Source organism: Coffea arabica, chromosome 11e (genome assembly GCF_036785885.1).
Source record: "Coffea arabica cultivar ET-39 chromosome 11e, Coffea Arabica ET-39 HiFi, whole genome shotgun sequence".
NCBI classification, from domain to species: domain Eukaryota; kingdom Viridiplantae; phylum Streptophyta; class Magnoliopsida; order Gentianales; family Rubiaceae; genus Coffea; species Coffea arabica.
This window is the reverse complement of record NC_092331.1, coordinates 60,211,157-60,235,777: the sequence shown is the minus strand read 5'-3', so window position 1 is coordinate 60,235,777 and position 24,621 is coordinate 60,211,157. Positions and strand designations below refer to the sequence as shown.

Below are 24,621 nucleotides of genomic sequence, written 5' to 3'. Positions count from 1 at the left end.
AAGAAAAAGAAAGGTAGGGGTGAGATATCGAATTTCTCGATTTCTTTTCTGCTTCCCACGTCACGTCTGGAAACCTTCATTGGCGCGGATTCTGTTCTGGTTCTCCACCGGCCGGCTATGGTGGCAAAATTATTCTTAATCTTTCTTTTCGGATCCAGTTGCCAAATTCTATGATGAAAAAATAAAAAATATATATACTATATGGTATGCTATCCATGTGGTCCCAATATTTGTTAATTTTCTTTTATTTTCCCCGAAATAGAGTGGTCCCAGTATTTCTTAATCGAGTTGTGGGTGTAATTATCAGTATTCACTTAGTTTTACTTTGAGCAGCTGATCCCTGACGCTGACGCAGGGTCATTTTAAAATTGATCCACTCCGATCAGAAATCGACGTAAATCAGTTAAATTAAGAGGCCAGCAAATGCCCATCTTACTTTCAGGGGAATCTTTCTCGTAACTCGATAAGCTTCCATGTCAATGCGTAGACGGCAACTAATAAACAAAGGTTCCGCCAACGAAAGCAAAGTTGTGTTGTCCGCTTCATGCAATTGCAAGCCACCTTCTCTCAAGTCTTGCATTTAGTAATAAACAAAAAATTACGAGTCCCGTTGAATTACTAAACTAACTAAGCCATATCAATCACTCGATTTCCACATCAGCGCCAACAATGAACTTGTCCAAGCTGAAGAACGGAATGCTCAAACTCCGGAATCAGGTCATTGTTTACATTAATCATTTCCGTCCCCCTTGAATCTTCACTTATCCAATTTATTAACATGGCACGCTTTTTTATTTCAGAGGGAGAACGATCTTCTTCTTCATGACTACAAATTCGTCTCTAAACAACAACAAGGTTTAGAGATGTTGGAGAGATAGAAAGGGAATCTACAGAAACTGATAACTCTGGCAGTGCCCAAAAAAAAAAAACAAAAAAAACAAAGACTTGTCTGATCTTAATTTCTTTATCCATGGTACTCCTTTGAAGCTGCATTGATGTAGTAGGAAATCTTTTGGATTATGTCGAGATTAGACAAACTTGGACAGATGTAAAACTTATGCATTCATGGGCTTTTTTTTTGTGTATGCCTGGAGTTGCATTTTGATGTTTTTGCTTCAAACCCATGCATCTGTTAACACAGCTGAGATATTCTGAATTGATAGCACCAATGGGTTTTGTACCATTTGGCTTCTGGATATTTATTTTATTACCATTTGGTATATTATTACCTTCTCCATTTACCTACCAAAGCACCTAACTTTCAGATTTGAGTAATATTTTTCTGCTTATTAATTAATGCATATAAATTGATTTCCACGATCCTATATGCTAAATCAAGTGATCTGTAAGAAGTAAGAAAATCATCTGCTATATATAATGATCTTTGGAGCCAATGGAATAGAGATTATGTACCCCTGGCATCACACATTCAGAATTCAAGTACCATTATGTTACTAAAGTCCAAATTATCGATGCAATTGTTCTTGGCCGATGCAATGTACCGATCACTGGTTTCGTATTTCTAAATGGCTTCACTTGATTTAACCTTCTGTTGAGCTTCACCTTTTTCTTCACTTGATTAAATGTGAATTTAGGGATTTTTTGGCAATGCTTTTTAAGTCGCTATGGGTGCATGGTTTTTTGCAGCAACATTTCATTCCCTCGGTATTGTCATTGCAACTATAATGGGGGTAATCTTTCTGCATGATGACACTTTCTATCTTGGAAGGTATTAACATTCTCTGTGATATACCACAAACCATAGGATCCGATCTTATTCTGATTAGTTCCTAGTTGATTCTGTTCATGGTTGTTGCATGGTTTGTAATCATTAAGCAGGATTTAGTAATAATAACTAATTTTCTCTGCAAAAAAATTCACTGACACGAATTCTCAATTTATTTGCAGTTTGGTGGGCTCTATTATCATTGTAATTGGATTTTACTCTGTGATGTGGGGAAAAGCTAAAGAAATGAAGGTGGTTGACAATAGTGGATTGAACAGCTTGGAACCAGGCAATGAAAATGCCCCTCTTTTGATAGCCAAAGATGCCAATTGAGAAGAAATGCACAAGCAGCGCCGCTAGACCCGTCTCTTGCTGCAACAAAAGAAGCCCATTTTTCTTTAAAGCTCAATACCCAAAATCACATTATTGAAAGTTGGACGAGTACTAAACAACATTTTGTTTGTTGTTGACTTGAATGTACGCGAAGTTGGTCCTAAGACTCCTAAGTCCTAACGTGTGATGTAAACCGAAGGAAAGGGATTTTGTAGTTATCAAACAAGAATTCATAAGTTTAAACCGCTTCTATTCCAGCCACAGGAGGAAAAAAAATGAAAAAATGCAATTCAAAAAACAAATCCAATTTATGTACCATCTCAGAATCCTGTCATTTTAATCTCCTCCAAGCACCCCTCGGGGACTACCCGAAAAGTTAACCCTACGGTAATTTGATAATTACTTATCTACTTTTTTTCTTTTAAATTTTTTAGTGATTGCTTGGTCAAAGGCGTGATTTTTGAATCTCAAACACCACGCTTTACTGAATGAATAAGGGGATAATTTCAGATACCTCCCCTGAGGTTTCTAACAATCTCACTCCCCTCCCCTGTAGTTTCAAAAATACCACTAACTTCCCCTAAAACTAAATAGGCAGTCTCAAAGTAGACCCAATTAAAAAATACAAACAATAAAAAAATGGGAAACTGGAGAGAGGAACAACTATATACCACAAATGCCCTTATTATCTTGCATTAATGAGCTAATCTCATATGAGCTAATCCTATGAAGAATCATATGTCCGGGACCAACCGACCATTGGACTAAATAAATTCCATTTCTTTGTGTCAGATTATTGGCATACACAGACAAAGGATAATGAAGCTGATATATAAGAATGATAAGAGCGTACACTTCATCTAAATGACTCCAGCGTTCAAGAATGCGAATAAATCCATGATGCAGCAGAAAATGGTTTAAGCCTCATGGCTTCCACACAATGGTTGTTTCTGCAATCATGGAAGTCACAACATAAGGATCCATGTTTGAAGCAGGCCTCCTGTCCTCGAAATAACCTTTGCCAGCCTTCTCTGTGTCCCTGCCAACCCTTACAGAGGCTCCGCGATTTGCTACACCCCATGAGAAAAGGTGTTAATGTCTGCTGTTTCATGCTTCCCAGTAAGACGTCGTTCATTGCCTTCTCCATAAGCAGCAATATGATCCTTGTGCCTCAATTTAAGCTTTTCAATAGCCTTCTTTATAACATCGAATCCTCTATCACTTCTCATCGACCTGGTACTGTAATTATTATGAGTACCAGCACTATTCCAGTCACCCTGAATGGGTTTTGGATCAAAAGAGAAGACCACTCCAACAATTTCAGTTATCCTCTCTAGAATGTAGCGAGCCATCCAAAGCTCATCGCCAGCAGAGATGCCGACGGCAGGACCAACTTGGAACTCCCACTGCCCTGGCATAACTTCTCCATTGATGCCACTTATGTTAATGCCGACATAGAGACAGGCTTTATAATGTGAGTTAACAATGTCACGACCAAAAGCCTTGTCAGCTCCAACCCCGCAATAGTATGGTCCCTGTGGTCCAGGATATCCTCCGACCGGCCATCCAATAAGCCAATTAACTTCCTTCGGCAGCAAGGTATATTCTTGCTCAATTCCATACCAAGGTTCCTCTGCAACTACTTCAGGACTACTAAATATCTTTGAAGCATTGTACCTCTTGTTTGTTGGAATAGGTTCCCCAGCAGGAGTGTAAGCATCACACATAACAAGAATGTTGTTGCCCCTTCTGAATGGATCCTTGAATATTGCCTGAGGATATAAGATCATTTCACTATCTTCACCAGGGGCTTGACCAGTGCTTGAACCATCGTAGTTCCACTTGGGAACCTGAGCAGGATCATTAACTGGTCCATCTAAAGTCTTGCCCTTGCTTCTGATGTCCATACCAGATCCACCGATCCAAACATATTCAGCAATTATTTTCTGCGTGGATTCAGAAAGATCCAAGTTAATGAGATCCGAAAGGAGAGACATCTTCACAAAACCCAAATACTCCCACAAGTCAACAGACTAGTGTACTAGTATGAAGAAGGGAATAGACGGTGGGTGTGGTGGCTGCACCATATCAAAGTCTATAATGTGAATATTTGCTGCATCATCAAGGGCTTCAAGAAAGGCCTGATTGGAGGTAAAATTCTTGAATTGGATAAGCGGTGAAACTTCAGAGAGCATTTTATAGGCCCCCATCTTGAAGGTGCCTTTAACAACATTCATGATGATTATGCTGAACGAAATATTAACAAACTTGTAAGGGTATTTAAGTCTTTTTCACCATGATGATGTAAGAAATGGATATAAAATTCTGACAGGGGAGGTTAGTGGTATTTTTAAAACCACAGGGGATGGGAGTGAGACTGTCAGAAACCTCAGGGGAGGTATCTGAAATTATCCCATGAATAAGTGGTGCCCAATTAAATGTCTAATTAACCAACAGCAATTTGGATTGTTAGTCGTTTCTAAAGACTTTAAGTGTTGATGAGACGATTAGAACCTTATCTCCCATCATTAACCACAGCACTACAGCATGTAGTTTCCTCAAATTCGTATAGGTACAGGAGCAGAGTAAGGTACGAATGTAAAAGTAAAAAATAAATAAATTAAACGCCTAGTTTCGCATCTTCAGAAAGCTTGCTGCTGCCTCTGTTTCACATACGCACTCTTCAAGAGGCAGGGAGGCTGCAGAGCAAGAACGCCAAGAAAAACATGGAGAAGATGAAGAGCGTAGCCCCATACTTGGGGATGGTAATAGCACAAACTGCTCAAGTAGGCCTAATTATTGTAAGCAAAGAAGCCATGTCAAATGGGATGTCCAAATACGTTTTTGTCACCTACTCCAACGCTCTTGCTTCCCTAATTCTCCTCCCCACTTCTTTTCTAGTTCACAGGTGTCTGTACCCATACTCACATAAAGCTGCTTACTTTACAGAGGTTTAATATTTGTCTTATGACCCTTCAATAATTTTCCCTTTTTCTTCTATCTTTGTTGCTGCAGATCAAATAGGCCTCCCCTCACTTTCAAACTGGTCAGTGGGTTTTTCTTGCTGGGTGTTCTGGGGTATGTTTGATGTCAATTCGTAGACCCTTTATATCTTCATTGAATTTTTGCTTAAAGGAAAGTTAGTTTCACGAAAATAAGGTCTGATTTTTGGGACTATTTTTAGGTGCACTGCTCAGGTAACAGGATATGCTGGAATTGACTATACCTCTGCGTCATTTGCTTCTGCAATGCTCAACCTCATCCCTGGTTTCACATTTGTTCTTGCTGTAATTTTCAGGTTTTTCATTTTATACTTCGTGTTTAACTAGCTTGACCTCTGGGTTCAATTACTAGTTCCTTTTACATTTGCCAGCCTTGACTTGCATTTGGGGAAGTAGAATCAGAATGGTCTGGAAAATGGCTAAGGATGGGCCTCGTGAATATCTAATTTTACTTTTAAGACTTTCTGCCTTGCTTCTTAGTGGATATTCAGAAACAAAGTTCAGAATGTTATATAGAAGACTCTTTTTTGGTTAAAAAAAAGATTTGTCTTTGCTGGATATTGTATAGTTCTTTGGAAAAGAAAAATTCCTGGATTCGTTCCAGAAAGTTTCAGGTGCTGGCTCAAAGGTGAAAATGTTACATGTGTTTCGCTAGTTCTTTTTATTTATTTATTTTTGAATCTTCCCCCACTCCTCTATTCCCTCCCTACCCCAGACCTGGCAGCCAGGATCAAACCCTGGTCTAGCAGTTGGGAGTTGAATAGAATTGATGTGGGATACTTTTGACCAAATTAACCAACTTAAAAATCCAGCCTTTTGAAGGAAAGATTATCAGCTTTACCATACTGCTTAAAGATCATTCTAACATGCATTATTTCAAGCTATGATTATCGTAATCAGTTTTTTTTTTTGGTTGATATTTTGGACATGAAGTTCAGACAAGGTTAATTGCTAGCTTATTAATTCTTCTAAAATGACTGATTTTAGGATGGAGAAAGTAGATTGTAGAACCTCAAGTACTATTGCCAAATCAATTGGTACCATAGTGTCAATTGCTGGAGCCTTCATTCTGACTCTCTACAAGGGCCTCCAAATCCTGATGGCCTCATCATCGCCAATAACCCATTATGATCTTCTATACCAGCAACAATCCAACTGGGTCTTGGGTGGACTTTTTCTTGCTATAGACTGTTTAGCGGCTTCAATGTTTATCATTGTACAGGTACCACACTAGTTGATAGGAAAATGAACACAAACATAATGGGAGTGACAGCAACATTTCTCCACATAATGGTTTTTTCAGGCACTTATCCTGAAGGATTTCCCAGCAGATTTGATCATGGTCTTCTTCTACTGCTTCTTTGTGGCCATTCTATCTGCAGGGATTTCTCTCGTTTCAGGTGACAATCTAAGTGCTTGGACACTACAACCTACTATGAGACTGCTTACTATCTTATACTCAGTAAGTGAATAAAGCTTCTCTTTCCATAAGTTGGAGAATCTTGCTTCTTCTCACTCATTCTTGTGGAATTGTTCATTTTAGCACAAGCTAACATGTCTTCTTAATTACCTAGATCATGGCAATTATCATCTGTCCTCTTCAGTTGCTTTCTGTGACTGCTTTGGCACTTATTATGAATGGCGCTAAATTTGACTATTTAGTCCGAAACAAGATATCATACGTATTCCTTAGGGGAACAAACTTCGCGTGCTTTATTATGTGCTGAGTTTGAGTGCTATGGTTGCTTATCGGGAATGGTATCCTGCAAGGACATTTCATATAACTTGGTGGTTACCTTCCTCCTGTTATGTCTTTTCAGGGAATTTTTGGTTCTGCTCTACAAGTCAGTTTGTCTGCATGGTGTGTTCACAAAAAGGGACCCCTTTTTGTTGCTATGTTTCATCCCCTGGGCATAGTCATTGCAGCTGCCTTTAATATTATCATTTCAAAAGATGCTTTTTATGTTGGGAGGTATGCAAGATAAATTAACATCACATAACTTTTATGCAGGCCTTTTGAATGAATTTCAAAACTGTGCTAGTTGCTTATGTCTTCGTGTTGCTTTTTCCCCTTCTTTACAGATGCATATTTTTTACATTACTATTCTAAATTTTGCAGTTTGGTGGGGTCAATTCTTATTGTCATTGGGTTTTACTCTGTGATGTGGGGAAAAGCAAGAGAAGGGAAGGTTGTTGAGGACCAATTGCGAGGAAGCACAGTATTCAATGCTGAAAGTTCTCCCCTTTTGCAAAATCAAGATCCCTAAAGATTGAAGATTAGTATGTATCTATTGCCACAGAAGTAAGAGGTATATACATTTTTGTTACTGCAAATAGGAAATTAAATGAGTAGAAATGACTTTAAGATCTATTAGTAGCTGCAACAATTTTTCCAACAATCAATTGTTTGATTCAGTGTTTCTTGCATTCTATGGGGCTGGGGTGAAAACTAGAAGTAATACATTAGAACCTGATATACAGCATATTCCCCGACTATTTGAAATCTTTAGAAGAATAAGATGTTTCAAAGATACAGATTGTAGGCATTTTTTAGGAATGTGCTTAGCATCGATCACTAGTTTTCTTCTTATGTGATTGTGAGCTTACGCCAGCGTACTACCTTGGCTTGGGTATACGACCTATCTTGGCCAATGGACCAAGTAAAGAGAATCTGATAATCCATTTTTGCTTTGCAACACTACAGGCTGCAACCTAATGCTTTTTGCAAGATTTTATGCATCAGTTATTTCATGAGAATTCTAGCCAGAGTACTACTTATCCTAAGCTAACTAGCTTGTATTACATCAAACACTTCATATGTGTTATTTCATGACTCTTGCACCAACGTTGCTTTTCATATGGCATACTTGTATCAATAATTACACATGAGAAAAAAGGTTGAAAATTACTCCGGATTGCATCTTAAGATATCAGAACAGTTGATGTCATCTTGTAGCATTCCTAGCGGCACAGCCAGCACAAACTGAATATTAAGTCAACAAACCGAATATTAGGATTGGCTCTGCCAGCACAAACGTTTGGAGCCTCTAATAGGAAGAGGCACATTTATTACTTGCCTTTTAACCATCCATTATTAGTAAAGTTTCATTAATACTCCTTCAGATATCTGATTTTGCTTGCAGATATTCTTGAATCAAAGCATCTTTCTTAATCTCTTTACCTGTCTGTTCAACCCTTGGGACCGTAAATATGTAAAACCATTCCACCAGACTACTGATGGTCTCTCAATTTAAACCTGTCTTATGTTTTTCATTGTATTTAGTCAATGTTGCAAGTTTCTTTTCCTACGTTTGCTCGCAGAATAAAGAAGTAAAAGCAGGTTTAGTACGTGTTGCATGTAGATCGTAAAAAACAATGAAGCTTGTGGAGCAAAGAAAGCACCGTGTAGGAGATTCTTGCCTTGAAGGAGGCTTGTAGGGTTGGAGCCAGAAACTAGACTACCCTCTTGAGGGGAGTGCAGCAATACGCAAAACCATCAAATGGAATCATTTGAGTTTTATCAGTGGGTGTGAGGCATCCACAAGTACAACATTATCGGCAGGAAAGCGGGATGGGGTCTTGTCAACGATGAACTTTATACCTGGATTACTTTGTCATCCTCTTCTTTTTTTGTAGGTAGCATCTTTTTTTTTCCGCTTCCTCTTCTTATAAAGGAGGGAGCATTGTACATCAATTGTATATGATAAGGATTATCAAAAGGATTCTCTATGACCATTTCCGTGGTCTGATGAGCTCTGTGGTCATTCAAGTTCCGTTTGAAAATCAATCGAGTTTAGGCCAGCAATTTAGTCTTTGACCTGGTTCGAATTCGCAGGAGCTTAAAGATATTTTAGGGGTTCAGAAAGAGTGCTCGAGAGCCTGATATGGCCAATCAATATTCAGTCCAAAAAAAAAAAAAAAACAGGCGATGAGACGTTGACATTGTGTGTGTCATGCAATTGCAAAGGGATTTCGTTGACTGTAAATGTAAAACAAAAAAAGGAAGGAAATCACTACGCAGTTTGACATTGGATCTCTCATAAGGGCCCAAAGCATTTGTCCGTCGGACTGTTATCTGGGCATTTGGAGGAGATCTACCAATGGACTACCCAACTAAGAATTTCTTAAGAACGGAAAAAAAAGAAAAGCAATAATTCAAAACCCTTCTTCCTTGAGGTTTCTAACAGTTTCACTTAGCACCTTTAAATTTAAAACTTTTTTTATTTGGCTCTTTTACTTTAAACCTTTTGTAATATCTGAAACGCATCTCAAAATATAATATCATTTTGGGAAAGAGAATACAATTTGATTCCAAATTTGCCCTTTTATGTGATTTCTTAATCGTCATAACACATTGGATTTATTGCTTAACTTTTCTAAATTGATCGATGTAGTTCTTTAATGAAAATTCAAGAGTTGATAACAAGATTGAAAGCCTCTTTAACAGTTTTTGTTTCATTGGTTCAGACAAGAAAGTTTAAATTACTCAAAATTATGAATGATTTACAATACTTTTAAAAGTAACTTGCAATAATTTACAAATATGAGAATACCTTTTTACACCAACTTAAAAGCCATACAAACAAGTTTATAAATAAAATTTAGCATGTTGTATCTTTTTAGTTGTCAAGCCATCGATTTGGACAAAAAAAATTAGAAAATTCAAAAAATATGTAAATGATTTATAAATTAACTAAAAACACCATACAATAAAGAAAATATTATCTGTGTAACTTGCAAAAATTTCAAATAAACTTTCAAATATATACTCTTGGTATTTTAGAACACGCTATATTTTATACCATCAAAATAAACCTTTATACTTTTTATTTTTATTTTTCATTTGTTATTAATATACTCACGTTTTGGTAATAAAAAGTAAGACAGCAAAGGGCAAAATTTGAAATAACATTAAATTTACTCTCCCAAAATAAATTTTTTAACATTATATTTTAAAATGGGTTGTAATGATACAGAAAGCTTAAGGCAAGGGAGGCAAGTGAATTTTTTAAAATATTAGGGTACCAAGTGAAACTATCAAAAACTTTAGGGGAGGTTTTTGTAATTATCCAAAAAAAAAAAAACAATTTCTTAGAGCCATACCAGTCACCGAAGTGTTTTCAACTTTTCTATTACCTCTATACACGAAGGTAAAGAAATTTTATATTGGTCCCGGAAAATGCAGGGAGTTTTACGTAAGCAAAGGGACCCCGAAAAGTTTATACAATGCTTATAGCTGGGCCCTAAGATGTTCTAAACCACAAGGTTATGCAAATCGAAATCTTAATCTTCACGGGTGTTGTTAGTTAAAACCTCATGCAATGATCTACGTGTTCTGCCTCGGCAGCTTCCTGTTTCTTTAAAAAAATTTTCGGGGATGATTTATTCTTTTTACTATTCTTTCTACTCCAAAATAGACAAGAAGCAAGAGAGATAAAAGCAAGATGAATTGTTGGGAAAATAATTAGTTTATGTTTGTTTTTCATCTCCATCCTACCTTAGATGGGGTCACTCCACTCGAGTCGCTCGTTCACTTCGCCAAAGTACCTTCACACTTGCATGAAGGGTTAACTTCTGCAGTTTTGTGTCCCTCCCCCATCCCTCTCCGAGGCTAGAGAGCCACCATAAATGAGAGAGGGACTGAGAAGAAACAGCTAGCCACCTTGAGAAAGAAATAAAAGAGAGAGATCAGAGAAATGGGAGGCATGAGGACTGTGTTGGGTGAAGCAATACCGTCCACAGTGATGTTCATAATGGAGTTTTGCACTATTAGCTTAACCATCATGGCGAAGACAATTATCTCAAGAGGGATGAGCCCTTTTGTTTTTGTTGTTTATACTAATGCTCTTGGCTCAATCTTGCTCCTTCTATATTCGTGCCTATGTTATAGGAACCAGTATGATCTCCCACACTCTCCCCAGTAGCTTCCTCCTAACACAGACACACACACCCCATCGGGCACATAGTACAACAGCACACTTCATAAACATCAGAATCATGAACACAAGATTCATATTCACCTAAGCTTCTTCCTTTGTTATTCTCGTTTTTTGGCAGATCAGAGCAGCCGTTGCTTACCTTGCAACTCCTCCCACGTGTTTTCCTCCTTGGCCTAATCGGGTTTGTTTTCCTGCGCACTCTCTTTATCCCACAATTCATCTTTTACATGCTCAGACTGCAAGGAAGTTAGAGTTTCATTGTATGAAAAAATGTAAATTAATTTAGAGAATGGAGATTTTTATTTCATGCAGATGTTACTAGGCTTATAAATGGTAACCATTTTCTGAGTAGAACTTCCTTCAGGTGCTTCTATAATTACTGAAGCATTTGCGAAGAATTGAAAAGAAAATCGGCTCTTTTCTCAAAAATAAGAAAAAAAGAAAATGAGATCTGCAAAAAGGGCTGTTCCTTGATTTTATTATCTTCAAATAATTGTGGTCGACTTTAACTTGTGGTTAATTGCACCTGGCAGGATAACTGTAGCTCAAAACCTTGCATTTCTTGGACTAAGCTACGGTTCTCCCATTGTTGCATGTGGCATGGGCAACTTGATCCCAGCTTTCTCCTTCATCCTCGCTATAATAATCAGGTAAGCTTATAACTATTCTCTCTTTGATTTAATTTAATGTCTTCATCAGTTATTCCAATCCAAAATATTCTAACCCTCGCCTGGCGCTGTGGTTGGTTAACATCAAGGAAACAATAAGTACTTCAATCATGAAACAGCCAGCTATAAAGAATATAAACAATATAAAGGGGAAGAAAAGAATATAAAGAATCTTCAAGGCATCCGCGTTTGGACGGGGCATCTTTGGTCGAACCAAAAACTATTGTTAATATAAGCTTAGTCAAGATTCATCCCTCTGGGATATTCATTGCAGATTCAGTTGCCTGGGGACAAATTTTGGGGTGGCGAATATGGATTTATGGTGAATATTCTTATAAGGAACGCGTGGTGTGGTGGGTTTTGTTGCGCCTTTGGCATTTGCTTACCATTACAAAACAAGAAATTAATAGTACTAATAATAAATAAATACATAAATAGCTGAGAGAGGGAATGAAGTGTTGTAGTTGGAGTATGAAATAGCTGACTCAAGAACTCGACAATAATTCATACTTGAGGAGGTGATTTTTGGGGGGCGGTTGAACCAGCCGAAATCAGCCTCTCCGGAGGTGAGTGGTATCTGTGTGTCCGAAGTGAATGGCGGGGCTTCTCCCCTGGGATCACTCCGACGATCAAGTTAGTGTGAGAACGAGAGAAAAGCAGTAGTATTGTCAAATGAACAGTCTGCTTACTTGCGAAATGTACAGGAGGGGTATTTATAGAGTGGGAGTGGAGGTCAGGATGGAGGGTTCATGCCGGTGGGACCCATGTCCTGACATTACGGCTCTGTTCCCTGCCAGGAGGCCTGACTCTGACACGGTAGCCGCCTGGGTCGGATGACGGGGTCCTGCGCAGCAGTCATTAAGATCACCCAGTGCTTTTCAGATAAAGCACTGGTCCTGGGTGTCGTCAGGGGTGTTGACATCATCAGCGTCTAGCCGAGGTGACAGCCAGGGGTGCAGAGGTCATCCAAGTAGGAGACCATGGACCGAGCCGAGCTCAGGGTTCGGATCGGGGAATGACTGTGTTCGTGTAGAGACGAAACGAGGTCACCTCGGCAACAAGGTACTGCCGAGGTGAGCACCCTCAATAAGCCCCCCAAGCCTCGGGAGCTTCGGGTTAGGGAGGTATCGAGACTTCCTTGTGCTGAAATCATGAAGAGTCGGAGTCCCGAAACTGCTCCGGAAGATGCGGGGACGGGACACGTGGGCGAGTCAGTTGACAGGACGTGGTCACTGGTAACCGTCGCGTCGTGAAGTAGTGGGACGTTTCGTGCAGAGGGAGTGTCAGTTGAAAGGACGAGTCATTAATGAGGAGAGAGAGGGGCACGTCTTTTTGAATTCGAACGTAGTTGCCTTTTCGCATTCTCGCCGCCTCTTCGGATTCCCCCCGACTCCCTATAAATAGGGGGTCCTTTTCACCATATGGCCCATCACTCTCTTTCTCAATTTCAGACTTGTAAAATTCTTGAGCGTCGCCGAGGTCAGTCCTGCCAGCCAAGATATAAACCGAAGTCATCCACTTCGTCAGATTCCGTAGTCAACAGTAAGTATCTTTCTCTTCATCTCATCATTCACTTATGGCCAAAACGGCTAAAACCCACAAGGAAACTGTGAAACCGAGCTACCAGGCCGAGGAGGTGCCGGACACTTCGGAAGAGTCGACTTCATCCAGCTCCACGGGGTCGGCCCCTACCGATGTGGGGGAATCGGCCGAGGAAGAAGTGACAGGGACAGCACCGGGGTCAGAGTCATCAGAGATGAGCGAGGGCGGTTCCGATGTCGAATACGACACCGACCTCGGAACTGCAATACCCCACGACGAGGGGGTGCTGGAGCCCGTCGCTCCAAGAGATGCTGCCAACCTGGACTTCGGCAAGATGCCGCAGTGTAGGAGTCGCGTGGGAAGAGACAGGGCCTGGAAGGTGATAAGGAAGTATCCCTTCAGGCCGGGGTATCTCATGACATCGCCCGGGCCGAACGATTCGGCCGAGAAGCCCCCCATGGGCACTGTGGCCATCTACCTTCAGCAGTTGGAGGCCGGGCTGAGGATGCCGACGTCAAGATTCTTCCGGGACGTGCTCCGTCACTTCGGCTTAAGAATCACCCAGCTCGTCCCAAACGCGGTTCACATTCTCGTAGGTTTCGAGATGCTGTGCCGACATCAAGAGGTGACCCCGACCGTTGACCTCTTCCGCCGATGTTACACCTTCAAGGCACATGGGACAGATAAGGGATGGTTCTATGTCTGCAACCGGAACAAAACCATCCCGAAGCTAGTCATCGGCGCCCCCTCTTCAATAAAGAATTGGAAGCGTGACTTCATATTCGTCTCGGCCGTGGACTTCCCCCGGGGTTTTTGGTGGAGGCCCATCAAATCGAAGGCCGACACTTCCGCGGGGGATCATGAGGAGGAGTCCTTCCAGAAGTTGATGGGGTCCGGACTTCGGATCTTCAGCTGGGACCACCCCGAGGCCGTGCTGGTCGATGGGGGAATTAGCCGAGATTTGATCCCTCCTGATAGGACTCCCTTCACTTCCACAAAACTTAAGATACCTTGTAAATTTCTTTCATTGCTTTGCTTTCACTTCGGCTAAGGCATATGATAATATTTGTTTCTTGTGCAGTGACTAAACTGTCGGACATCATCATATCGAGCTCGGCCGAAGTGGCCAAGAGGTCGAAGAGAAAGAGCTCGGATGAGACATCGGCACCTCCGCCCAAAAAGAAGTCGCAAGGGCAGTCTTCCAAGACTTCGGCGGAGAAAGGCACTCCCACCACGGCAGCCCAGAGCAGCTCGGCTGCTGCGGCCACAGGCTCCGCCTCTTCGGTGCCAGAAGGGGTGCCATTAGGGGTGACCACGGCACTTCCACCTCGACATGGCCGAGGCAAACAGTTGAAGTCTCCGGTCAACGCGGTGACGGCGTCCTCACTATGGAACCTTTACCAATGCCCCCCGGTGTTTGCTGGGAAAGAAAAATCTCACCCCGGCGAGCATTGGTGTCCGGACTGGTCGCTCAAGGTCAACGACCGATGCAGGCACCCTCGGGTTGCACAAGGCCTGGTGATGCAGTCCACATTGCCGAGAGACTTGGATTTCACCAGGAAGCTGACTCCAGCCGAGATGCTCCAAAGCGTCATGGTGACCACGGCCTCCAACACAGCCTTTGTGGCCGAGATGGCACATCGGTACTGTGAGTTGCTTGAGGAGCAAGACACCGGCAAACTGCAAGATCAGATTGCCAAACTGAAGAAAAAACAAGTAGTGTCTGAGTCCGAGAAGTCTGAGCTTCAGAGACGGCTTCAAGAGGCCGAGACTAAGGAGGAGGAGGCCGAGGCCACTATCAATAGTCTGAGGTCGGCTCTGGAGGAAGAGCAGAAAAGGTCGGAGGAGGCGAAGAAGACCCATGAGCAGGCTCTCGAGAGCGCGAGGACCTCGGCTGTAGAGGATTTCCGGAGGTCCAAGACCTTCATCGGGGACCTCGGCCAGCTGTCGAGGCCGACCTTCATGCTAGGCTTCACTTCGGCCATAGACGAGGCAGCAGTTCATCTACCCTCTGAGGCTTTGGAGTCCTTGAGGAACAGTGCCCACTATAACGAGGACTCCAAGGAACTGTGTGATCGGATGGCCGAGGGCATCCAAGCGGGAAGGAACTTGGCCGAAATCCAAGATGAATTCAACAAATGGCTAGATGAGCTCGACGAGGTCTTTGAGGAGGAAGGAGGAGATGAAGCTGGGGGTGACGTCGGCGAGGAAGATGCCGAAAAGCAAGGAGGAGGTGAAGCAGATACTCACCCCGGCGGGGGAGAAGCCACGGAGGCAACTGGCCAAGAGGGAGCCGAGGCTGAAGCTTAGTCACAGGGTCTTAAGTGAGAATCCGAGGTGGGAGGTGACTAGCAATACTCCTGACCTCGGTTTTTTTTGTACTTCTTCTTGTAATGCATTTTCTTTATTGAATGAAAGATTTATTTCTTCTCACTTCGGCTCCTTTGATTTCTTGCTTCGTCCCCTATTTGTCCCCCTTATTTTTGAATAACGGATGTGTAGCATCTTGGTATTGAAAAATAACTAAGCAGCTGAAGTGATAACTTAGTAAAATTTTCAAGTATAATACAGTCTGAGATTCTCGGCGTGCCAAGTCCTCGGCACTAGAGTGCCATCTCGGTAACTCAATTTACAATACCCACTTAGGCTAGATTCCACAACTCGGTAAGGACCTTCCCATTTCGGGCTTAATTTTCCTTGCGGTTCAGCTCGGCTGACCGAGTTTTTTCTAAGCACCAAGTCTCCTGGCAGGAACCGCCGATGCTTGACGCGGGCATTGTAGTAGTGGGCCAGGATGTTCTTGTAGGACGCTATCCGAGCTGAGGCGAGGTCTCTTTTCTCGTCGATGAGGTCGAGATCTAACTGCCTCTCTTCTCTGTTCATCTCGGCTACATAGGCTGTTAGTCGAGGGCTGGGTGTGAGGAGCTCAGCAGGGATGACAGCCTCGGCTCCATAGGTCAAGGAGAAGGGGGTCTCTTACGTGGATGACCTCGGTGTGGTCCGATATGACCACAGAACACTGGGGAGTTCCTCCACCCAAGATGATCCAGCTCGGTGCAGTCGGGTCTTGAGGCCATGCAAGAGAGTTCGGTTGAAATTTTCTGCCTGACCATTGGCCTGAGGGTGGCCTACCGATGTGAAATGTTGTTTGATGCCGAGGTTCTGGCACCAAGCCTTAAATGGGTTCTCGGCAAACTGTCTTCCATTGTCCGAAATGATGATCTGAGGTATGCCGAAGCGGCAGATAATACATTTCCAAAAGAATTTTTGAATGGCCAGCCCTGTGATAGTCCGTAGAGGCTCGGCTTCAACCCACTTAGTGAAATAATCCACAGCGGTTACCAGGAAGGTATAGCCCCCGACCGCTTTAGGGAAAGGACCGATGATGTCTGTCCCCCATTGCTCAAACGGCCAGGGTGAGGTGATTGGAACCATGAAATTCGAGGGTTGGTGAAGCTCAGGGGCGTGGGCTTGGCAGGATGGGCAACTGAGAACAAGATTTTGGGCATCTTGTCGAACTGAGGGCCAGAAATGTCCAAGAAGCAAAGCCTTCTTGGCTAGCATTCTGTGGCCGACGTGAGCTCCACACAAGCCTTCGTGGATCTCGTGGACGCACCTCAGCCATGGGCCGAGGTAGGAGCGTTTGTACAGCTCTCCATCGCGGAAAGCGTACCGAGCCGCCTTGCGTTGTATTTTTCTCGCCTCTGCTCGGTCTTCGGGGAGGGCTCCTTGACCCAAGAAAAGGATGAACGGGGTCATCCAGGTTTCTTCAGAGTGCACGGGGCAGGCCACCTCTTCCACGTATCCTGGTTCACTCAGGACTTCCACTAAGACTGTTTTGTTGAGGTCAGAGAATGATGTGGAAGCCAGCCGGGATAAAGCGTCGGCTGGCTTATTCTGGGACCGGGGTATTTTTTGGATTTCGAAAGACTCGAAGTACGCGGTGAGTTGGTGAACTTTGGAGAGGTACCGTTGTATGGTTTCATCCTTAGCCTCGTATTCACCAAGAACTTGGCGTACAACGAGTTGGGAGTCGCTGCGGACGTGGATCCGCTGTGCACCAAGCCTGCGGGCTAGTTGGAGTCCCGCGATCAAGGCCTCATATTCGGCTTCATTATTGGTGGCCGGGAAGTCAAAGCGGAGGGCGTATGAGCACACCTCTCCCTGGGGGCCCTCTAGGAGCAGTCCTGCTCCACTTCCATCCCCATTAGAGGATCCGTCCACATACAACGTCCACGGGTGTGGGGTGGACACTTCGGCTATGGCGGAAGTGGACTCCCGACCTTCTGTGAAGGTGAGCTCGGCCAAGAAGTCGGCTAAGGCTTGAGCTTTTATGGCGGTGCGCGGCTCATACGACAGGTCGTACTCCCCCAACTCAACGGCCCACTTAGTGAGGCGCCCGGAGGCCTCAGGCCGCACCAGTATCTGTCGGAGTGGTTGGTCGGTCCTGACAGAGACGGGATGAGTTAAGAAATAGGGTTTCAGCCGTCGGGCGGCGTGGACTAGTACTAGCACAAGTTTTTCAACTTGAGTGTATCGAGTCTCCGGCCCACGGAGAGCTCGGCTGACGTAGTAGACTGGCACTTGGGTGCCCTCATCCCGGATAAGAACAGCGCTGACAGCCTCGTCGGCTCCGAAAAGGTAGAGGTAGAGCTTCTCCTCGGACCGAGGTGAAGCGAGAGTGGGTAGGTGATGGAGGTATTGCTTCAACTTGTCGAAAGCAGCCTGTCACTCTTCCGTCCAGGCAAACTGATCAGCCTTCTTGAGCACCTTGAAGAAGGGCAAAGCTTTCTCAGCTGATTGGGACAGGAAGCGATTCAGCGCGGCCAGGTGTCCATTCAGCCGTTGGACTTCTTGGATGTTCCGAGGTGGGGATATGTCCTGGATGGCCTTGACCTTGTCGGGGTTGGCCTCGATTCCCCGGTGGAAAACCAGATACCCCAAGAATTTCCCCGAGGCGACGCCGAAGACGCACTTCTTGGGATTCAGTTTCATCCTTGAGTCTCGCAGGACACCAAAGACTTCCCTCACGTCTGACAGAAAGGATGAAGTGGCGAGACTTTTGACGAGGATGTCATCCACATAGGCCTCCACATTGCGGCCGATCTGATTCTTGAAGAGTCGGTTGATCAGCCTTTGGTAGGTCGCTCCGGCGTTCTTTAGCCCGAAGGGCATGGTAGTGTAACAATAAGTACCCTGGTCGGTGTAGAACGCCGTTTTCTCTTGGTCCTCCTCACTCATTCCTATTTGATGATACTCTTTGAAGGCATCGAGAAAGCAGAGGACTACATACCCCATCGCCGAGTCGACGAGGTCCTCTATCCTCGGCAGAGGATAACAGTCTTTGGGGCAGGCCTTGTTGAGGTCGATGAAGTCTACACACATTCTCCATCCACCGGTGTCCTTTTTGACCATGACTGGGTTGGACAGCCAGGTGGGATATTGGATCTCGTGGATCATCTTGGCCGGCAAGAGCTTGTCGACCTCATCCGATATGGCCTTGCTACGTTCGGGGCCGAAGTGCCTTCGTTTCTGCCGCACAGGTCGGGCATGTGGTTTAACGTTGAGTTGGTGAGTCATGAGCTCGGGTGGCACTCCGACCACTTCATCTGCGGACCACGCGAAGACGTCTCGGTGGTCCATGATCAGGGAGATCATTTCTTCTTTCAGGGGTGAGGGGAGTCCGGCCCCTACTTGGACCACTTGGTCAGGTTTCGCTTCATCCAAGACCACTATTTCCACCTCATCCCCGAGCTCGAGCCTGCTGGGCTCTCCTGCCTTCTGAGGGTCGATGCAGTCTATGGAGAGGACCGCTGGCCTCTTTTCTTCTGACCTCGGCGAGGGCCGGGGCGTGACTGCTGCTTGAATGGTGGCGAGGTAGCATTCTCGGGCGGTGCCCACATCGCTGCTCACCTCGACCACCCCCTCAGGTGTTGGGAATTTAAATCTCAGGTGGTAGGTGGAGTATACGGCCCTCAAGGCGTTGAGTGTGGGTCGCCCTATCAACATATTATAGGGAGAATCTGCCTTGACCACCGCGAAGTTGACGGGTATAGTCCGGCAGCGGGGATGACGCCCGATGGTCACCATCAGGGACACCATACCCTCGGGGTGGACCACGTGTCCCCCGAATCCAACGAGGGGGGTCCTGACCGGAGTGAGCTGCTCTCTGGTCAGTTTCAAACTTTCGAAGGTTCGGTAGTACAATACGTCTACCGAGCTTCCGGGGTCCACGTAGACCTTTTTGACTATATAGTTGTTGGTTAGGACCTCGATCACGAGGGTTTCGTGGTTGCTGGAAGCGGCGGGGACGGGGTCAGTGGGACCATAGGTGATGACCTCGGATAACCGAGAGCTCGGCTCGGCCACCTCCATCCCGGCCTGGCGAAAGATCCGCTTTCGGGAGTTCTGGCTGTCTCCTCCCATTGGTCCTCCCGCGATCGTGTTGATCACTCCGGCGATGTTGGGGCCGTAACCCGGTGATCCGTCGCGTGGAGGCTGCTTGTCCTCCCTACGATCCTCGGGACCTCGGCAATGCATGTTCGTGTCCCGCCTGTCCTCTCGGCGGGGGCCCCGGTTCTCCCGGTGGGAGACGCTTCGGTTGAAGCCTCCATCCTTGAGGACGAATTGCTTCAGGTATCCCTGTTGGATCAAATTCTCGATCTCTCGTTTCAGATCATTGCAGTCTTCAGTCTCGTACCCAACATCCCGGTGGTAGGCACAATAGAGGTTCGAGTTCCTCTTATCTCTCCTCCCTGGAATTTCAGGGGGATTTCGGCCGAGGTGATTCTGCCTCATCACAGCCAGGACATGGGTCCGGCTGGAATTGAAAGGTGTCATCTCGGCGTCCGAGGTGGACGACCTGCCTTTCACAATCCGGTCGAAGAGACTTCGGCGGTCTCGGAACTGAGTCGACGAGCCACTGGGGCCTTGTTCGACTCGGCCGGCGTCTTTTTTCCTCCGGGAATCTTGCCCGGTACGAGCGGCTTGAGCCTCTCGCTTCATGCGGTTTAGATCTTCACTTCGGATTCCCTGATCTACTCGATCCCAGAGTTCGCGAAGTGTGCGGGGGTAATTCCGGTGTATCTCAGTATTGAAGATTCCCGCGATCAGCCCATTGGTGAAGGCAGCTATGGTTACCTGCTCGTGCTGATCAGGTATCTGCACGTTCTCCTCATTGAACCTCTGCACGTAGGAGCGCAGTGACTCGCCGGGGGCTTGCTGCAGGTTCAAGAGGTAGGCTGAAGTCTTCGTAATCGGACGAGATGATACGAAGCGGTGAATGAACCGATCTATCAGTTCATCCAGTGAGGAAATGCTCCTCGGTTCTAAACCCCAAAACCACTTTCGGGCCGTGCCCTGTAGGAAGATGGGGAAAGCTCGGCAAATTACCGCGTCGGGGACGCAATAGAGCCGAAAAGCAGAGAGGAAGGCGCGGAGGTGATTCTCGGGGTCACCTCGGCCATCGTAGGAACGCAGGGCGGGAAGTTTAAAGTTTGGGGGGGACCATCTCCCCATTGATATCATCCGTGAAGGGCGGAGCTCTCAGGTATTCGGCTGCTAAACCTCCGGGACGCCGAGGTGGGTCCTCAGCTCGTTTTCCCAGGAGGCCCCGGGAAAACGCCCGGGAGATGGAAGCGATTTTGGATGTCGCTTTGGTGGAGGCGCGCCTGGAAGTGCTCCGAGAGAGGTGCCCCTCATCGGAGTCTTCGCCGGAAGGCACTTCAGGGGACTTCGTCGGTCTCCTCTTGGAGGATTCAGCCTTCTCCTTTCCCTGCCTCTTGAAGTACCTCCCCAGTTCCTCGAAGATGTTTGGGTTATCAGCAACGAACTCGGCCATCTTGGCGATGGCTTCTTCGTTGTTGGGCTGGGTCCTTGGGGACCCCTGTTCTTCAGAAATACGATCTTGCTGGGCTCCCGATGTCTGCCCAGCTCCAGTCGAGGGGACTCTTCCACTTCTGGAGCGCGTGGATCTCATTTTAGCAGTAATCTCGTTCCCACAGACGGCGCCAATTGAGGAGGTGATTTTTGGAGGGCGGTTGAACCAGCCGAAATCAGCCTCTCCGGAGGTGAGTGGTATCTGTGTGTCCGAAGTGAATGGCGGGGCTTCTCCCCTGGGATCACTCTGACGATCAAGTTAGTGTGAGAACGAGAGAAAAGCAGTAGTATTGTCAAATGAACAGTCTGCTTACTTGCGAAATGTACAGGAGGGGTATTTATAGAGTGGGAGTGGAGGTCAGGACGGAGGGTTCATGCCGGTGGGACCCATGTCCTGACATTACGGCTCTGTTCCCTGCCAGGAGGCCTGGCTTTGACACTGTAGCCGCCTAGGTCGGATGACGGGGTCCTGCGCAGCAGTCATTAAGATCACCCAGTGCTTTTCAGATAAAGCACTGGTCCTGGGTGTCGTCAGGGGTGTTGACATCATCAGCGTCTAGCCGAGGTGACAGCCAGGGGTGCAGAGGTCATCCAAGTAGGAGACCATGGACCGAGCCGAGCTCAGGGTCCGGATCGGGGAATGAATGTGTTCGTGTAGAGACGAAACGAGGTCACCTCGGCAACAAGGTACTGCCGAGGTGAGCACCCTCAATACTCATAGGGGAAAGTTCAGTGGTCCGCTTTAATGAATTTAAAGCAATTATTTTCGAGTTTTTGTTTGGTAGTGTGGCTAAGTGAATTCATCCGCACAGAAGAAAGGAAAATGATTGGAAAAGCTTGAGCAGTCAAGTGAAAGCGATGGCACCGTGATTTCATTTGTGGGAGCAACATCGGTCGCTCTCTACAGGGGCCCTGTGGTCAAGCAGTCTCCGCTGCCCTCATTTTCACTGCAGCTAATTCCACCGCCACTTTTAATCTTTTCCTCACCGCAGGATGAGAATTGGATTCTCGGTTGCGTTTTATTAGCAGCTGCTTCATTAGCAATTTCAGTTTGGAATATTATTCAGGTACATACATGTGCAAGCACGAGTAACCTCGCTATTTTCTTCTTTGTCACTTCTTTTCTTTCTTTTTTTTCCCCTTTATAAGCATTTTTCCATCGATAAAAGATGATACACGAGAACTTTTGTGTGGACCTAGCTAAAGATTTAGGGCCGTTTGATAAAATTGAAGTTTGAATTCTAAAAATTAAGTGCTGAATTATTTAAATTACACGTGTTTAATAACTAACTAGATTACAATATTGAATTGAAATATCGCACAAATAATGTGTTTCTACTTTCAAAAAAAATTATCTTTATTTGTGTATTTGGAGAAAAAGAAAAATTTGCATATGTGTGGAAGAGAGAAAATAATAAAATAATTTAGAGGTAGTGTTTAAATGTGTGTATTTATATATAAGAGAGTGTGTGTGTGTGCATACGAGTGTGTCGAATATAAAGAAAACAAATCTGTACCATATGCAAGAATAGTATGAGAATGTATTATGAGTGTGTGAGGTATAGTATGTGTGGTGAATTCAAAAGAAATTCAATGAAACTTTTTTACTTAAAATTTTGTATACAAATCAAGAGTGCTTAATACATGAAGTGGTAAGGCATTTATGTTATCAAATATGCTGAATTTAGAAAACACCAAATGAATTAATTTTCAATATAAAGTAGAGTTATCAAACAGACTCTTAATGGGTTGGTTCTCAGTTGTTATATTTTAATTATAGAATTTGATTTTAAAAAATCAATTTTTATGATGTTACCGTTTGATTTTGTATTCAGATTATAGATTTCTTTAATAGCTAAACAAGCTAAAATGCATAATCCATCAAAGAGTAACTTTTACTGACTTTAATTATTCTCTATAATTATTTTCCATAATCAATTTTACAGAATCTAAAGCAACGAGAACAAAGCCAATATTACTATCGCTTAGTTATATAATGTAGTAAGGTGAAATCCATCATCTATATATATTCTCTCTAACAATTAAGCTTATACTAGTATACACCAAATTTGATATCCATAGACGTATTTTTAACTGCTTTTCTTTCTATCTTGCTACTAAACAATTGATCACATTAGACTGTAGTTATATTTCATTTTTTTTGTTGTTGGGTCAGGTGGGAACTGTCGAAAAATACCCACATGTCATGAAAATAGTTTCTTTTTATAGCTTAGTCGGGACCCTCCTGTCTGCCATACTTTCGGTAATCATAGAAAGAGATGTCGATGCTTGGAAATTAAAGCTTGACATGGAGCTTCTCGTTATTATTCTAACAGTAAGTATATTTTACATTTGCATCTTCCAAATCGCATTTTATTGCATTTTTTTTTTTAGAAAATTCCTGCCAATCATGCAAATATTTTGACGCATGTTTACAGGGTATTTTTGGGAGTGTAATCCGTAGCAGCGTCCACCTCTGGTGTATGCAGAAAAAAGGCCCTCTTTTTGCTTCTATATTCAAGCCAGTGGGAATTCCCATTGCAAGCATGTTTGGCTGTTTCCTATTTGCAGATACATTTCACTAATGGAGGTAGTAGCTTCCTCTGTTTACCTTTACACTTTTTTTTTTTCTTTTTACCCCTATTTATTCCCTTAATCTTTTAAACGTATAACGAATTCTTGTTTATTGGCGGAAGCCAAGAACTTGTTTGGACTATAAGTTTTTGTAGAAAAATGTATGTAAGGTAAAAAAATGATTGAAAAATATGTCGAGAAAATTTTGTCTTGAAACTCGTTATCCAAAAAAGGAGCAAGGAAAAAGAATGTCAGTATCTTCGCTCTTTATTTGCTTTGTACCATATAATTTGCTAGTAGACGAAAAATTACGTTGAAGATTTCATGGTTAAGTTACCGTCGATGGGTGCAGAGCTTCTAAAATTTAAATTACAAGCAAAAAGTTCAGAGCAACATTAATGAAGAAGTACCATGTAAGATCAAACGTTTAATTTCACGAGAATTTTTAAAACAAGTGTTTAGTGGACATTTGTTTATATATATTTAGATTACATTTAACTTCACTGTTTTCCATTTTATATTTGGCAATTTTCCAAATTAATTGTATTTTTAAAAATTAATATATAATGTCTCACTTAACAGGAGTCTCTTTTAACAAGTGACTAGTAAACACCCAACCTTAGTACAAAAATTCCAAAAAAAAAAAAAAAAAACACATTTTGTGAATCCGTAAATCTTGAAAACCCTCTTCTAAATTATTAGCATAAAATAATTTTTGTTATCCACACATATATCGAGTTAAGTGAATAACGTGATCGTGCAGCATCATAGGAGCTTTGGCATGCGGATTGGGTCACTACACCCTGATTTGGGGACAAATCATCAGTTATGATGAAGCGGGCATTAAAAACCACAAGAGCAGGAGTTCTCCATCTGATGATCAGAAGACCCCGCTTCTGCAGCAAGAAGACTCACAAGTATGAAGAGTGCCTAAGTAGCAAAACTGGTACAGAAATAAA

The 24,621-nt window shown here is 43.9% G+C and overlaps 1 protein-coding gene and 2 pseudogenes across 2 annotated transcripts; 2 read left to right on the top strand and 1 right to left on the bottom strand.

Moving 5' to 3' along the window:
• Positions 1-2,800: 2,800 nt before the first annotated feature.
• Positions 2,801-4,114, bottom strand: LOC113718779 (glutamine synthetase nodule isozyme-like; annotated as a pseudogene).
• A 464-nt stretch (positions 4,115-4,578) lies between these two features.
• On the top strand, positions 4,579-8,889 carry LOC113718780 (WAT1-related protein At3g28050-like). Of its 2 annotated transcripts, none has more exons than XM_072072751.1 (8): positions 4,579-4,967; positions 5,075-5,137; positions 5,244-5,357; positions 6,049-6,283; positions 6,444-6,461; positions 6,882-7,033; positions 7,181-7,370; positions 8,383-8,889. In XM_072072751.1, the coding sequence occupies exons 1-7, from the start codon at positions 4,786-4,788 to the stop codon at positions 7,326-7,328; spliced, it is 912 nt and encodes a 303-aa protein (XP_071928852.1). In that variant the 5' UTR covers positions 4,579-4,785; the 3' UTR covers positions 7,329-7,370; positions 8,383-8,889. The 2 variants fall into 2 exon arrangements, with proteins under 2 accessions (XP_071928852.1, XP_027099496.1); XM_027243695.2 differs by having other exon boundaries at positions 4,580-4,967; positions 6,365-6,523.
• Positions 8,890-10,698: 1,809 nt separating this feature from the next.
• On the top strand, positions 10,699-23,721 carry LOC140021762 (WAT1-related protein At1g70260-like; annotated as a pseudogene).
• Positions 23,722-24,621: the final 900 nt, after the last annotated feature.

Excerpts from the sequence above, each read along its gene's own strand:
- LOC113718780 (XM_027243695.2), top strand. The coding sequence starts at position 4,786 with ATGGAGAAGATGAAGAGCGTAGCCCCATACTTGGGGATGGTAATAGCA. Across the intron at positions 5,138-5,243 it reads TTCTTGCTGGGTGTTCTGGG|GTGCACTGCTCAGGTAACAG; the intron begins GTATGTTTGATG and ends GACTATTTTTAG. Across the intron at positions 6,524-6,881 it reads TGCTTACTATCTTATACTCA|GGAATTTTTGGTTCTGCTCT; the intron begins GTAAGTGAATAA and ends ATGTCTTTTCAG.